Source organism: Cololabis saira, chromosome 1 (assembly GCF_033807715.1).
Source record: "Cololabis saira isolate AMF1-May2022 chromosome 1, fColSai1.1, whole genome shotgun sequence".
Lineage (NCBI taxonomy): Eukaryota > Metazoa > Chordata > Actinopteri > Beloniformes > Belonidae > Cololabis > Cololabis saira.
Window position 1 is genome coordinate 45,059,687 of NC_084587.1, and position 16,059 is coordinate 45,075,745.

Consider the following 16,059-nt stretch of genomic DNA (forward strand, 5'->3'; position numbering starts at 1 on the left):
TAATAACATGATCCTGTGAAACAAGTCACTGCATAAGCTCAAGGGGAAAAAAAAGACAAGACAATGGAGCAGTTTGTCACCACTTTGACAAATGCAAATCAAAATGCATCTATAAACAGGAGCTCACGCCTTCTCCGGGCCTGAGCTCATTTTAGATGGACTGCGAACAAATGAAAAGTGTTCAATGGTCTGATAATTTAAAATTTTTAAAACCATTTTTGAAATCATTGACCTTCAGGCTGCAAACAGAGACAACCACTTTTTGTTTTGTTTCCAGAGCCACAGGTATTAATAGGAGTGGCATGGGATTGGAGCGTACAGTTCAGTGTGGTGGGAATAAAAGTAAAACACACTGTTAGAGAGAGAGAGGCTGAATGAATTCAATGGTCGGAAGAAAAAAGGAGGAGGAAACTGAAAGGGACAGAAAGAGTAGTGGTAAAGATGGCGACACTTAAGGATGAGAGTGAAAGAGAGCACGAGGTCCAGAGAGTGGAAAAGGGAGAGTAAATTGACTGTCGCATGTCACATGGAAACAGGCCCTAATTGGCCAATCAGCCAACCCCAGATTGAGCTGGCTACTTTCTCTGACACTGTGAGAACACCTGAACCTCTGACAGGCACACACGCACCCACACACACACACACACGCACGCACGCACGCACGCACGCACGCACGCACGCACGCACGCACGCACGCACGCACGCACGCACGCACGCACGCACGCACGCACGCACGCACGCACGCACGCACACACACACACACACCTTCAAACATCACACCTGCCACCACTACATTTTTCATTTTCTCTCTCCATTTATGCTGGGGTCTTTTAAGAAGGATGTGTGACAGCATGAAGCTAACAGAGAGACTGACAAAGGAAGGGAGAAAAGTGAGGAAATAGAAAGCTGATTATAGCTCAGCACCAGATAGAAAGCGCTCCAAAATTATATGGCTCCTCCAAGTGAAGTAAGTTCCTCATTGAGTATGAAGGAAATGAATAATCATTATTTCATGTAAAAATAAAAATAAAAACTGATAAAACAGCAAATATTTCTCTTTTTTTTTCTCATTCAAATTTGTGTCCAAAGTATTACAGTCATACCAGAGACCAAGATCAGTCAAGCTATACGCCAGCAGGCACCTGTGATCCACGCATGCCCTGCTTTCACTTGGCATGTCAATTGTGCACGTCCTCAAAGAGTACATGACATGCAAGATACAGCTGACCTGCACAGGCGCTGGGTAGGTACGTGGCCGGTCAGCGAGCTCTGTGGTCTGCTGGCAGCTGCGTTGGTGTAGTGTAGAACAGATCGACCAGTCCCTAGTCAAACCTCGTGGAGAACATTCATGTATGCTGTCGGTGTTTTCTCACATCAGTAGATAAAAAGGTTCTCTACCCTTTTATTATCCTATTTTTTTCGTATTTTTGTTTATATGATGTATGTTGTTCCCCAGTTTGTTTTTTACTCTTTATGTTTTGTATTTGCTCTGCACGTTTCGGTTTGTTATAGTATTTTCTAAACTGAGTTTACACTCTGCCCCCAAGTGGAGACTGGCGGTATCATGTGCGCCAACCGCGAGGTACTAAACCGAGGAACGTTCACGACGCAGACAATTCTGTATGCCAATGGAGGCGAATACTCGGGAAAACTTGTTCAAAGTGTATCTCAGGCAGATATGGATCACTGATGGATCAATGGGTATTGCTGGTCATCTTATATAATGCTTAGCATTTTATAACTTTATTTCATTCTCTTGGCTGTGGTATCTTTATGGTATTTTTTTTAAACAGATTTCATCTTATTCATGGTTTTTTTAGGTCCCGAGCACTGTGACAGTGTTAAGGCCCTATTGTATCTGTAGGAATTTTTTATTAAATTTTTTTTCCTCCTTTTTCTCTTTTTTTTTTCTTTTTCCTTTCTTCCAATGAAATGAGGGCCTTTTTGCCCCCCTAAACGTGCCCCAAAAGTCACCAAATTTTGCACGCAAGCCAGGCCTGGCGAAAAATTGATATTTAATGGTTTGCATTAATGGGCGTGGCCTAATGGCTCAACAGCGCCCCCTAGAAAACGTACTTATCGGTACACACCTGTATCATGTCGCAACTTAAAGAAAAGTCTCTTGGCGCCATGGCCGAAACCGAACAGGAAGTCGGCCATTTTGAACATTTTGAATTAATCGTGTAATTTTGGCGCAATTTATGCCATTCCTACGGCAGTTAATACGGCCTGAACCGTAACCTGCACCCAGGTGGGTTATACATCAAAATATGCGTCTCCTGCAACGACGCCCATTACTTTTCTCAGTCAGAAGCGTTACCGTGGCGACGATAGATGCCAAAAAGCGCGCCCACCCCTTCAACTGATTGGTCCATATCTGATAGTTCCTGCTTTCTGCCATAACTTTTGAATGGTTTGATATAAAGAGTCGTGGGTGGTGTCATCGGACTCGTTTTTGAGTATTTGACCTTCATTGGCATGAAATAGCCCCGCCCATTCTTCTAATTGGTCGATATGTGATAGTTCATAATTTCTGCTATAACTTTTGAATGGTTTGATATAGAGAGTCGTGGGTGGTGTCATCCGCTAAATGTCCAGGCATGAAGAATCTACATGCAAGTCATACAAGCGCTTCCACTGCAGCACGCCTGAACATGCACAAGGGTGCGAGGGGCCCGTTCATCCCTGCTTGCAGCTTTCATTTTGTTATTGTTATTGCACGGTGATTGATTTCTCTGAGACTCTATTAGTTGTGAGAGTTCATCAGAGCAACAACTCGGGGGAAGAAACTGTCTCTGTGTCTGGAGGTTTTAGCGTACAGAGTTCTGTAGCACCATCCAGAGCAGGAGTTCAAACAGCTTGTGTGCTGGGTGTGAGGGGTCTTCAGTCTGCGTGTTCCTGGTGGGACACGTAACATGTTGCCTGTATTTGGGAAGTTCGTGGGTGAGGTTTGCTCTTTTGAAATCCCCCATAACAATGAACAGGGAGTTCGGGAGATTTTTCTCCAAGTCCGTTATCTGGTCGGCCAGCAGCTGAGTGGCTTCAGTCACACAAGCATGCGGTGGGATGTAGACGGTGACCAGAACAAAGGATGAGAACTCCCGCGGTGAATAAAAAGGTCTGCAGTTCACAAAAAGTGTCTCTAAGTGAGGGCTGCAAGAGTCTTTTAGCACTGTGACATCCGTACACCAACCTTCGTTTATGCAGAAATCTTCGTTATGTAGAAATCTCCCTCTCATCTCCCTCTCATTCTCTGTGACCTCTGACCTGCTGGACATGCTCCAAACTCACAGTGCTCTGAGAGGTCATACAGGGCTCTGATGAAACATTCTGCCTTCTCGCCCGACCGTTGCATCCGTTGGTGAAAACATGCCCTTCGTGGATAATATTCCTTCTAAAAAGTAAAAAGAAGTCCCCATGACGATGACAAAGTCATGGCGATCGTCCTCTTGAGCAAACGTGAAGGACTTAACAATGTTTCTGCCTCGTTGACCACGGCAGAAATCAGGCAGCTCACATGTCTCTGGTCCTTGTAGTGTTTTGTTGTGACTCTATCGCTCCAACCCTTGTCTCCACTCGGGCCATTCTGTCGTAAAGTTTTCCGGAGGGTTAAACTTTGTCATTTCTTTTCTTCTACCCGTCTGTCTTCTTCTTCTTCTTACTTTGTATCTTGATCGTTCGTTGAACTACTTCTGACACCATGTAGAATGATCGAGGGTCGGCTTGATCTGTAATATTTATGAAATGACGAGCACATAACATCTAGCTAACCAGCATAAAAAGAGCATCTCAGTAACCAAGGCAACGACACATTAACTCCCACTCAATACATTCTACCAAAGATCCTCTATACACAAGATAGCGCATTGCCGTTACTGGCAATGGTTTGAAATGGTATACACTTCCGGTCTCCTAAGTGGGCGTGGCCACCCCTCTCCCTACATCGTTTTGGAACAAACAACACTAGATACAGTACAACTTTCTTCCAAAAAGACTTAAATAATAAAAATAACAGTATTATTAAGCAAAGAAGCAAGTTTTATTTTAGTTTTAAACTTCATTTTATCCGATGGGAAAACGATGAGAGCCAAATCTCGCGTGAGTGTGTTGCTCAGACAGAGACAGGTCTCAAACAAAGTTCATTTTCTCCTAATCTGTCGGTCTGAAAATTGCCATTTTGGTGTCAGAATGTTCAGAAGGTTTGTGGCTTTTGAAAAATGGGTCCCATATTTACTTAGGTTACTATGGGGCGAAGGAATTGGTAATAATCTGTGCTCACGTTCACTTTTCCCATAGGACTCAATAGACTCAGGACCTACTTCCGGTCTCCTAAAGGGGCGGGGCAGTCACATGACACAGATACAGGAAACCGAACCGTAGTGGGCTGTCTCGTTTATAGAACGTCTCTGATTCTACGTTACTATTTAACAGTTACTGTGGCAACGTTAGTTCTGCTATATGACACAGTTGTTGGTTCTCTGTAAGTTGTGTTAAATGTTAGAAATGAGTTAGTTCCTTTAACAGTTGGATCTCCTCCAGAGATGCTGCTTTTGACTGGTCTGAACTGGTCCGTCTGGTTCTGCTGGTGAACGTGCTGCTGGGATGTGAGAAGGTGTGTTGACAGATCAGGGAAAGTTTTTTCATGTGGGAATCCTCAGGTAGATACAGCAGAACTAAATGTGTTTGGATGTTTGAGACGCAGCTGAGGCGTATCAGGTATGTACTTCCTCATCAACAAAACTAAAAACCTGCCTCTGGTTGGTCGGAAACCACTAACAGGAACAAGACTAGAGTAGTTCCAGTCCTCCAGGATCAGGGAGCCAACTCTCCTCATTAAAACCACAGCAGAAATGAATATCTGTCATCAGCACCAACATCATTGCTGCTTCTGACAGTTTCTGAACTTTACTCATCCCATGAATCCATTCACTGAATCCAGTCTACCAAGAGTTAACAAGACTGCATTGAACCCGGAGACAAGGGGGCGGAGTCTGGACTCTTACCTGTGAACCTTTTTGAGATTCAGATCTGGTTTTTCAGGCCGTGGAATCGAGTCATCAGGAGAGCTGTGGACCGATCCAACAAACTGTAAGTTTGATTCATGTTTGAACTTTGTCTCCAGAAACTTTACTGTTTTCTGTAAACTTGTTCACTTCATTTGGAAATTTGACTCTTTATTTAAAGCTTTTGAACAAAGTAAATATGAAATAAAAGACTATCATCCAGGTCAAAGAAAGTCTCAAAGGCTGAAACAAATATGACTTCCATTTCTATCGTTCTTGAAGACGTTTCACTTGAGTTCAGGTTGAACTGAAGATGCCTCCCGGATGGACGGTGACACGTCTTTGAGGACAAGAAAAAGGACGTTTAGTTGACTTGTTTAAAGCCTTTGAAAGAAAGACACAGATAAAAAAATAAGCAGATAAAATCAGCCTTAAATTAAACTCTGACTACGAATACATGGTTTATAGAGTGGTTCAGACGACGATCATTGAAATTTGATTCATGCCAATAAAACTGGGCACAAAAACTGATTCTGCAGTATCTGGGGCCAATTGTGAAAATTATTCTTGGGTCAATTGTGAAAAGAAATGCAACCAACAATGAAATGGACAAGCTTTTATATTTCATTTATTTGACGTATTGATTCATTCCAGACACATCAAAAACATTATATAGAGCATAACAACGTTTAAACTAGTATGAATCTATGTATCTATAGATAAATAGACATACAGTAGATACACATATACACACGTATACACACACATTTTGAACAATCCCACGTAAATAAATTTATATAAATAAAAAAATCTATTGTAACTGAATGTACACAAAATAAATCAATCTGTAAAAATAAATCTCTACCCATTGTCTACACACGTATCTATCCATACATACCTATGTACATGTACACACCTATCCATACATGCCTATGTACATGTACACACCTATCTATACATACATACCTATGTACATGTACACACCTATCTATACATACATACCTATGTACATGTACACACGTGTATATATACATACCTATGTACATGTACACACCTATCTATACATATAAACCTATGTACATGTACACACCTATATGCACATGTACACACCTATATATACATACCTATGTACATGTACACACCTATATATACATACCTATGTACATGTATACGTATGTACATGTACACACCTATATATACATACCTATATACATGCATGCGCATAACAACACGTATCGCACAAGTCCTGTTTAAAAAGGTTTAGGAAGTAAAACTAATTTAATCCTGCCCCTTCAACCAATATTCAATAATTACACTTTATAGGTTTTTTTTTTTTTTAGTCTTTTGAATTTATTAAAAAAAATAATACACAGAAACATTTTTAAAAGCTGGTTAAGGTCGAGAGAGGAATTCTGTTTCTTGATGCCGGTGATTCAACAGATACATAAATCCGGCATTTCTGTTTCAACTGGTATAAACTGGTCTTATCTGGTTTTTATTTGTGTCTGTTTCTTAAAATACAAATGAGCTACTTTTCTGCTCCTCTCCTTTTTTCTACAAGAAAGCCAAAGCAAGAATGACACACTTTCCTTACTTCGTCTGAAAACTCCTCTGAAACAATAGAATGTAAAACAGTCGGATTCAAAAACGCGTGTTTGTGTGTGGCCAACTTTTACATGCTTTTACTCTTGTTTCAACTGGTTTTAATTCTTTGCTGCTTTTTAAACACTTTTTCAAGTTTGCTTAGAAATGTGCTGTATACATTTTACTATTATTTTAGGAGGATGTAGACATATTTCACCAGTCAAACTGAGCTTTAAGTTATCAAAACACAACAATTAAACACAAAAATCTTTAAAATACAACATTTATATTTAAAGATGTGTCATCCAGGACTGAGCTCAGACTTTAGAGAGAAACTGATGACTTTTCATCACTACATCATTCATTTATGAAAAACCCACCTGTATCAAAAAATGAAGATGGAGCAGCTGGTCGTTGTACATCTACAATGACGTGTGTTTCCTCTGCAGATGAAGGTAGAAGGTGTGTGTGAGCTGATGTGAATCCAGCAGCATGGATCAGTGTGAGGACAGAGAGGAGGGAGTCCTTCGCTCTAAAACCTCCCCGAGGGGAAAACCTGAGAGTCGAGGAGAAGAAGAGAGGTGAGATGATCACCTCTAACTGTCCATGACTCTTCTGCACGTCAGAGTTCAGCCCTCACGTCACCAAACACCTTTATTACAGGAGACAACATGGACCTGGACCTGGACCTGTTCCCAGCTGTGTGTCCTTGAAGAGTGATGAATCAAATGATTTAATTATCAATTTTAAAGATGTTCCTGGTTTTCCTTCAGAGGGGTGAGTTGTTTGTAAACGTTGTTTCTGGAAAAACATAACTGAGACTGAAACATTTTCATCGTAACATGTTTAAAGTGAACATGTCTATGTTTTGCTGCCATTCTTAGATGGTTGTTGATGTTTCCAGAAACACAACAGACTATAAAGGGGGGTGTTGGAGGCCTTCCTGAATGACTGTAGTTCACTGGTTTGTACAGCAGGGGGCATTTTTCTGCTGTGGTTGCAACATCATTTAGAGAGGAAGTTCTCCTCAGGTGGCAGGTGTTGCTGGATGCAGGAGGACAGATGGTTCCTGGATCCATGTGAACAATGATCTGTTGAGAAGGTGGTCTTTGTGGACACTTGGTAGACCTTCTTGTACCACCAGATTGAGAGCTTGAACTGGGAGTAAGACATGGACGTTCTCAGTCGTCTCAGGGGGACCAGCGGACCTTTAACATGACAGGAAGTCCTCTGGTGGACTGACTCATCCAAACATGACTGCATGGACCTTCAGACATGATGTGACCTAGTTCTTCATGTTCCTCCACAGAGTGGACCAGCAGATCTCAGAGTCCCCCAGTATTCCGTCTGTCCAGCAGCATCAGACCCAGCTGGACTCCATCTTTCAGGTCTGTACATGAACAACTGCTTCTCCATCTGTTGTCCTGATGTCCATCTGCATGCTGGTCTTTGTAGACCAGTGGACTGTCAGTCTGTCCATCATGGACCTGGTGTTTGTGTCCATGCTGGTCTTTGTAGACCAGTGGACTGTCAGTCTGTCCAACATGGACCTGATGTTTGTCTCCATGCTGATCTTGGTATACCAGTGGACTGTCAGTCTGTCCAACATGGACCGGATGTTTGTCTCCATGCTGGTCTTGGTATACCAGTGGACTGTCAGTCTGTCCAACATGGACCGGATGTTTGTCTCCATGCTGGTCTTGGTATACCAGTGGACTGTCAGTCTTTCCATCATGGACCTGATGTCCATCATCATGCTGGTCTTTGTAGACCCGTGGACTGTCAGTCTGTCCATCATGGACCTGATGTTTGTCTTGATTTCAGTCTGGTTGGGTCATTCATGTGGTCTTCTGTTCCAGCTGCTGGAGGACGACATTGTCATGTTTGTGAAGAACGAGCTGAAGAAGATCCAGAAGGTTCTGAGTCCAGATTATCCAGAATCCTCAGAGAGTCTGGAGGAGGATGCAGATGAAGAGCAGCATAGCATCAGAGAGGCATTCATGAAGATCACAGTGACGTTCTTGAGGAGGAGGAAGCAGGAGGAGCTGGCTGATCTCCTGCAGAGCAGTGAGAAGTTTCTCTGAACATCTGAGCTGCTGGATAAACGACACCGAATGTCCCAGTAGATGACCAACATTCACAGATCAGACACAACATTAAACCCACTGGAAGGTGGAGTAACTCAGCTCCTCTTCTTGCACCAGTCTTCTGATGGGAACATCTCATTAATAGGGTCATTAATATCCCAATAAATAAAAGTTTTATTCTAAAGAGTTGAACCGTGTAGTTTCAATATTCAGTTCCAGCAAACACAAAACAAGCACAACTTCTGTGTCTCAAGTGAATCGTAGAGGAAACACTGTTCTTGTTCCTCTGATTGATCGGAGGGGTTTCTGGGAGGAAAACGCTTTAATACTCCTCATTGAACCGCTGATCAGTGAATGTTGAAATGTTGATTCTTAAGAGGAAGTAAAAGTTGTTGTGGGCTGGTTTTAAAGCACTAAGTCACTCATCTCATCTCACTCATCTTCTCCCGCTTATCCGTTACCGGGTCGCGGGGGCAGCAGCCTCAGCAAGGATGCCCAGACTTCCCTCACCCCAGACACCTCCTCCAGCTCTTCCGGGGGGAGTCCGAGGCGTTCCCAGGCCAGCCGAGAGACATAGTCTCTCCAGCGTGTCCTGGGTCTTCCCCGGGGTCTCCTCCCGGTGGGACATGCCTGGAACACCTCCCTAGGGAGGCGTCCAGGAGGCATCCGGTACAGATGCCCAAGCCACCTCAGCTGACTCCTCTCAATGTGGAGGAGTAGCGGCTCGACTCCGAGCTCCTCCCGGGTGACCGAACTCCTCACCCTATCTCTAAGGGAGCGTCCAGCCACCCTGCGGAGGAAACTCATCTCGGCCGCTTGTATCCGCGATCTTGTCCTTTCGGTCACTACCCAAAGTTCATGACCATAGGTGAGGGTAGGGGCGTAAATTGACCGGTAAATCGAGAGCTTCGCCTTTCGACTCAGCTCCCTCTTTACCACGACGGTCCAGTACATCGACCGCATTACTGCGGACGCTGCACCGATCCGTCTGTCAATCTCACGCTCCATTGTTCCCTCACTCGTGAACAAGATCCCGAGATACTTGAACTCCTCCACCTGAGGCAGCACTAAGTGGCACTAAGTGGTTTTCTTTATTTCATCTTTATTTAGATACCGTTGCTGCCTTTTGTCAATCCAAACTCAAGAGTCAGCTGCAGAAGAAGCACCAGCATGTGTTTGAGGGGGTCACTAAAGCAGGAAAGACAACCCTTCTGGAGCAGATCTACACGGAGCTCTACATAACAGAGGGAGGGACCGGAGAGGTCAATGAAGAACATGAAGTCAGACAGATTGAAGCAGCATCCAGGAAACCAGACGGAGCAGAAACAACCATCAGACAGGAAGACATCTTTAAACCCCCACCTGGAAGAGATGGACCAATCAGAACAGTGATGACAAAGGGAGTGGCTGGCATCGGGAAAACAGTCTTAACACAGAAGTTCACTCTGGACTGGGCTGAAGGTGGAACCAACCAGGACATCCAGTTACTGCTTCCATTCACCTTCAGAGAGCTGAATGTGCTGAGAGAAGAGAAGTTCAGCTTGGTGAAACTAGTTCATGGATTCTTCTCTGAAACCAAAAGAATCTGCAGCTTTGACGAGTTCCAGGTCGCGTTCATCTTTGACGGTCTGGATGAGTGTCGACTTCCTCTGGACTTCCACAACAATGAGGTCGTGACTGATGTTACAGAGTCCACCTCAGTGGATGTGCTGCTGACAAACCTTATCAGGGGGAACCTGCTTCCTTCTGCTCGTCTCTGGATCACCACACGACCTGCAGCAGCCAATCAGATCCCTCCTGAGTGTGTTTCCATGGTGACAGAGGTCAGAGGGTTCACTAACCCACAGAAGGAGGATTACTTCAAGAGGAGGTTCAGAGATGAGGAGCAGAGCAGCAGGATCATCTCCCACATCAAGACATCACGGAGCCTCCACATCATGTGCCACATCCCAGTCTTCTGCTGGATCACTGCTACGGTCCTGGAGAAAGTCCTGGAAACCAGAGAGGGAGGGTGGCTGCCCAAGACCCTGACTGAGATGTACATCTACTTCCTGGTGGTCCAGGCCAAACTGAAGAAGGTCAAGTATGATGGAGGAGCTGAGACAGATCCGCACTGGAGTCCAGAGAGCAGGAAGATGGTGGAGTTTCTGGGAAAACTGGCTTTTGAGCAGCTGCAGAAAGGGAACCTGATCTTCTATGAATCAGACCTGAGAGAGTGTGGCATCGATATCAGAGAGGCTTCAGTGTACTCAGGAGTGTTCACCCAGATCTTTAGAGAGGAGAGCAACCTGTACCAGGACCAGGTTTTCTGCTTCATCCATCTGAGTGTTCAGGAGTTTCTGGCTGCTCTTCATGTCCATCAGACCTTCATCAAGTCTGGAGTCAACCTGCTGGAGGAACAAAGAAACACCATCAGGTGGTTTAAAACAAGTGCAGAGAATGAACTCTATCAGACAGCTGTGGACAAAACCTTACAGAGTCCAAACGGACATCTGGACTTGCTCCTGCGCTTCCTCCTGGGTCTTTCACTGAAGACCAATCAGAACCTCCTACGAGGTCTGATGACATCAAACCAAAGAACTTTACAGAACAATCAGGAAACAGTTAAATACATCAAGAAGAAGATCAGTGAGGATCTGTCTGCAGAGAAAAGCATCAACCTGTTCCACTGTCTGAATGAACTGAATGAAGGTTCTCTGGTGGAGGAGATCCAACGGTCCCTGAGGTCAGGACGTCTCTCCACAGATAAACTGTCTCCTGCTCAGTGGTCGGCTCTGGTCTTCATCTTACTGTCATCAGGAGATCTGGAGGTGTTTGACCTGAAGAAGTTCTCAGCTTCAGAGGAGGCTCTACGGAGGCTGCTGCCGGTGGTCCAAGCCTCCAAGAAAGCTCTGTAAGTACCAACAGACACATGTTGGACCTCTGGAGTGGAGGCTAGTTTCTGACAACGTCTGGTTTTACCTCTAGATTTCATGTTTTCTTCACTTCACTGTTTGGGGTCTTCTTTTCAGCACAACCTCACATGAGTGAATTTACGCTAGTTCTTTCATTTCCAGAGACTTTAATGACATATTGGACCTAAAATCAAACACAAGCATCTATTTACAGCTGCCTTTGATGGATTATTGAAACCATCTGGATTCAGATTTAAACTGTTAGTTTCAGGACTGAATTGTAGTAGAAAATTCCACATTTTGTTTATTCTGCCACCTGCATTAAAATTCATGATTTTCATGTTTTCCTATTTACTTTTCATGTTTTTATCATGTAAAGCAGCTTGAATTGTTTCTTGCTGACATGTGATTTAACAAAGACTTTACTGAAGACCAGCTGAACAGTTGCAGACACAACTACATTTTCTTCCATAACAGTGAAATAATCTGGTTGTTGTTCTTTTCTTCCGTCTGCAGACTGAGTGGCTGTAACCTCTCAGAGGACATCTGTCCAGTTCTGTCCTCAGTTCTCAGCTCTCAGTCCTCCAGTCTGACAGAACTGGACCTGAGCAACAACGACCTGCAGGATTCAGGACTGAAGGAGCTGTGTCCTGGACTGAAGAGTCCACACTGTCACCTGGAGTCTCTCAGGTCAGAATTCATTCAAGTCTTTTCCAGGTCCAGTGAACACACAGCTAAATATGTCTGCAGCAGGACACTTGTGCAGAGAACATGCAGCAGATCTGTGTTGTGCGTCTGCAGGCTGTCAGGCTGTCTGATCTCAGAGGAAGGAAGTGCTTCTCTGGTCTCAGCTCTGACCTCCAACCGCTCCCACCTGAGAGAACTGGACCTGAGCTACAACCATCCAGGAGAGTCAGCAGGGGAACTTCTATCTGCTGGACTGAAGGATCCCCGCTGGAGACTGGACACTCTCAGGTATCGACACACTGCTGGGTGGTGGGGGGTTATATTGTAGTAGTTATGGTGGCCCAGGTGTGGGGGTTTTCCTCCACCTCAGATGATTGCTCAGGGGTGTGGTCTGATGTTATTTAGCGGATACAGGAGTGCCCAACAGGTAATGGGGGTGGGGGGGCTCTGACATCTCTGCTTCCTCCAAAAGAGACTGTGCTGGTCTGACCCCCCTCCTACTTTCAGACTGGAGCCTGCTGGACAACGATGGTTGAGACCAGGTCTGAGGAAGTGTAAGTATGTTTTTATTCAACCATCTTCACTCGTTCAGGAGTCCAGTATCAGTAACTGATCATTAATAACTGCAGCTGCTTGTGTGTTCTCTCCATCAGATTCCTGTCAACTCACCATCAACACAAACACAGTCCACAACAAGATCAGACTGTCTGATGACAACAGGAAGATGATGTATGTGAAGGAGGATCAGTCATATCCTTATCATCCAGACAGGTTTGATGATCTTCCTCAGCTGCTGTGTAGAAAAGTTCTGACGGGTCGCTGTTACTGGGAGGTCCAGTGGAGCGGACCTATTTCTGTATCAGTGAGTTACAGAAGAATCAGCAGGAGAGGAAACTCTGATGACTGTAGGTTTGGAAGAAACGATCATTCCTGGAGTCTGACCTGTTATCCAGGAGGTCAGTACCGTGTCCATCACAATAACAGGGACACATCCATCATCTCCTCATCTCCATCTTCAGACTCTGGCAGAGCAGCAGTGTACGCGGACTGTCCTGCTGGAACTCTGTCCTTCTATGAAGTCGTCTCTGACAGACTGATCCACCTCCACACCTTCAACACCACCTTCACTGGACCTCTCTGTCCTGGATTTGGATTCGGGTCCTTATTGGGGTCCTGGTCTGGTTCCTCAGTGTCTCTGTGTCCAGTTTAATCTCAAGAGTCCTGTCAGATAAACTGTCTCTGTTGGATCCTGGACTTGGACTCTGGTTCCTCAGTGTCTTGATGATGATGATGGTGATGATGATGGTGATGATGATGATGATGATGATGATGATGATGATGATGATGATGATGACTGATGATGATGATGATGATGATGATGATGATGATGATGATGATGATGATGATGATGATGATGAAGAAGAAGAAGAAGGAATTGATCACTGTTTATCTTTAGTTTTTTTGGTTTATTGTGTTTTTATTTGATCTTTTTCACATTTAAACATTAAATAATTTACTGGATTGTTGATGTTGATCATAAATTAGATTTTTATCTCATTATTCTTGTTTGATTCTTGATTCTGTCTCTAAAGGTTTTCATATTTGACATCACGTTTAGATTCTTAAAGTCTTTTTTTTTTTAAGGAATGTCTTAATTGTTATAGCGTAAGCTTGAGTTGTTTCTAGGTAACAACTATAGCCTATATAGAGACCTGTGTCGTCATTGATGCTTATGCTTGTCCACTGTGTGTCTGCTGTTTAACTCAAAAACCCTCCTGATAGAATCAGAGATGGCCCTATACCGTTTTTACTTTCCAGTACCAATTATGCTACTTTTTCAACCACCAGCAGGAGCAGCTCATCCATAACAATGAAGATTACAGTTTTGCCTGTTTTTGTTATTGCATTCTGGCTTTCTTTGGAAGTTGTTGATTTAAAAATGAAGTGAGAAGATGGAAATATTTCTGTAACATCCAACATGTAATCATAACATCAGCAACATGTCTAAAAGTATTCAAGTAATCTTGAAATAAACCAACATCGGCGTTAGAAACCAAGTGAAGATGAAGTGATGACTCCTCTTCCTCTCTGACCTTCAACTCCTGGATGGAGGTCACATGCTCTCCTGGTGTTTGTGTGGGTTTCTCCAGGAACTCCATCTTCCTCTCACAGCTTCATCTACAGTCCAGATCAAAGGATGAATGATCGAAACACTCAAGTCAGGAGGTGGAGGTCTGGGTGGAGGGATGAGACCAGGGGCCTCATGCACAAAGCGTGCGGCGCACAAAAAATGTGCGTACGCCACTTTCTACGCTCACGGCCAGATGTTCAAAAAGTGATTTGAACGTGGAAAGTTGCGGTCTTTCACGCATACATCATGTCTGGCACATATTATTGTCATAATGGTCCTTATTGACTGTGTTGTGTATCGTGGTCATAACTTGAATCAAGTCGCCATCCTACGCCATTGAATGAGATATCTGGATTTCTGGTAAAATAATCATTAAAAATCACTGGTTTTTCTTAGGACAGTGAAATTGCAGGAGCCTTTCGACAGGACAAAAAAAAAATTCAAATCACTTTTTATAGTGATATTGACCCAGGACCCTGGAGGGAGGACGGTGGCCATGAGTGCGAGGGCCCGTTCATCGCTGCTTGCAGCTTTAATTTACCTTTATTCTTTTATCTCTATATAATAATTTTACCTTATTTTATGTTTTTCTCATGATAAGGAAGTAAGCTTTGTCTGTGTCACTATTACATCTTGAATATTGTTCAATTGTCACTGAAAGGAAAGTACTTGATACTATTTTCTTGCCACTGTAGATGTCAGAGATCATCGTCCTGGCTCGTCTACCTTGTTACAATAGTTAGTTGGCTGCATTTGCAGTTTTAGTCACTAAATGGCACCGAATCCTGCAAAAAAAAAAAAAACCATAATATGATAGATGGAACTTCTTTCAAAGTGACTTGACATGATTTAAGAGTCTGCCATTTGTCAATGATACAAAAATTAATGTGCTGTTTCAAATGAGATTTTAAACTAAAAGCAGGTCATAGACAAAGATGTTGAAGAAATAGCATCTCTTCTGAGACGCTCCCCCGACTCCTCAGGAGGCTGTCTGCTCTCGGACTCAAGTCTCTCATTTAAAATGGCCATAAAGGGAAAGTAGCCCCATGCAAAAGCACCATCACATTTAATTTTGTGAAAGTGTCAGGGACCCAGTGTCCACCAGTTTTAATAGCTAGAAAAAGTCCACATTCAGAAGTTGGACGGCAGCCTAACGTACTTGCCATTCAACTGAAAACTGCAACCAGTCTGTAATGGGAAGGATATCCTAAAGGACATGTGCGGCTGCTGCAGTTAGTCTTACCATATGGTTGATTGAATCTCTGCAGTTCATGAAGACTGACCTGTGGGCAGTTCTGTCTGATGTCAGGACCTTTCTCCGTCCAACGGTCCTCCAAGGGTCAGCGTATTTCAAGCCTTTGTTTGTCACACATCTGGAAGCAGGTGACCCGTCAGGCCGCTGTTCATCTAAGCCATCTGGATGCCGTTTGGCTTTAGGATGTTCTCTGTTGATCTGCTCTTCCTAGCTCCCGGGGACTTTCCTCTCAACACGCTAAAGTCACCATACTGCTCAAGCTGCTCCCTGGACTGTATTCTTATTTGAACCTTCTGGACTTCTCAGGGGGCTGAAAATACAGAGAAACCCCAGAAAACGTGTTGTTTCTCAAAGTATCCCCAAATCAATACCATAATAATAACATTAGTATTGACAAAATTTAGACCTGATCAATTGA

The 16,059-nt window shown here is 43.8% G+C and overlaps 1 protein-coding gene across 3 annotated transcripts; it reads left to right on the forward strand.

The window, feature by feature from the left end:
- The first annotated feature begins 4,921 nt into the window (after positions 1–4,921).
- LOC133446477 (NLR family CARD domain-containing protein 3-like) lies at positions 4,922–13,603 on the forward strand. Of its 3 annotated transcripts, XM_061724511.1 has the most exons (10): positions 4,922–5,088; positions 7,037–7,168; positions 7,251–7,364; positions 7,897–7,975; positions 8,447–8,654; positions 9,785–11,567; positions 12,085–12,258; positions 12,370–12,543; positions 12,763–12,809; positions 12,909–13,603. In XM_061724511.1, the coding sequence occupies exons 2-10, from the start codon at positions 7,080–7,082 to the stop codon at positions 13,463–13,465; spliced, it is 3,225 nt and encodes a 1,074-aa protein (XP_061580495.1). In that variant the 5' UTR covers positions 4,922–5,088; positions 7,037–7,079; the 3' UTR covers positions 13,466–13,603. The 3 variants fall into 3 exon arrangements, with proteins under 3 accessions (XP_061580495.1, XP_061580512.1, XP_061580504.1); XM_061724528.1 differs by lacking the exons at positions 4,922–5,088; positions 7,897–7,975; positions 8,447–8,654; XM_061724520.1 differs by lacking the exons at positions 4,922–5,088; positions 7,037–7,168; positions 7,251–7,364; positions 7,897–7,975 and having other exon boundaries at positions 8,587–8,759.
- Positions 13,604–16,059: the final 2,456 nt, after the last annotated feature.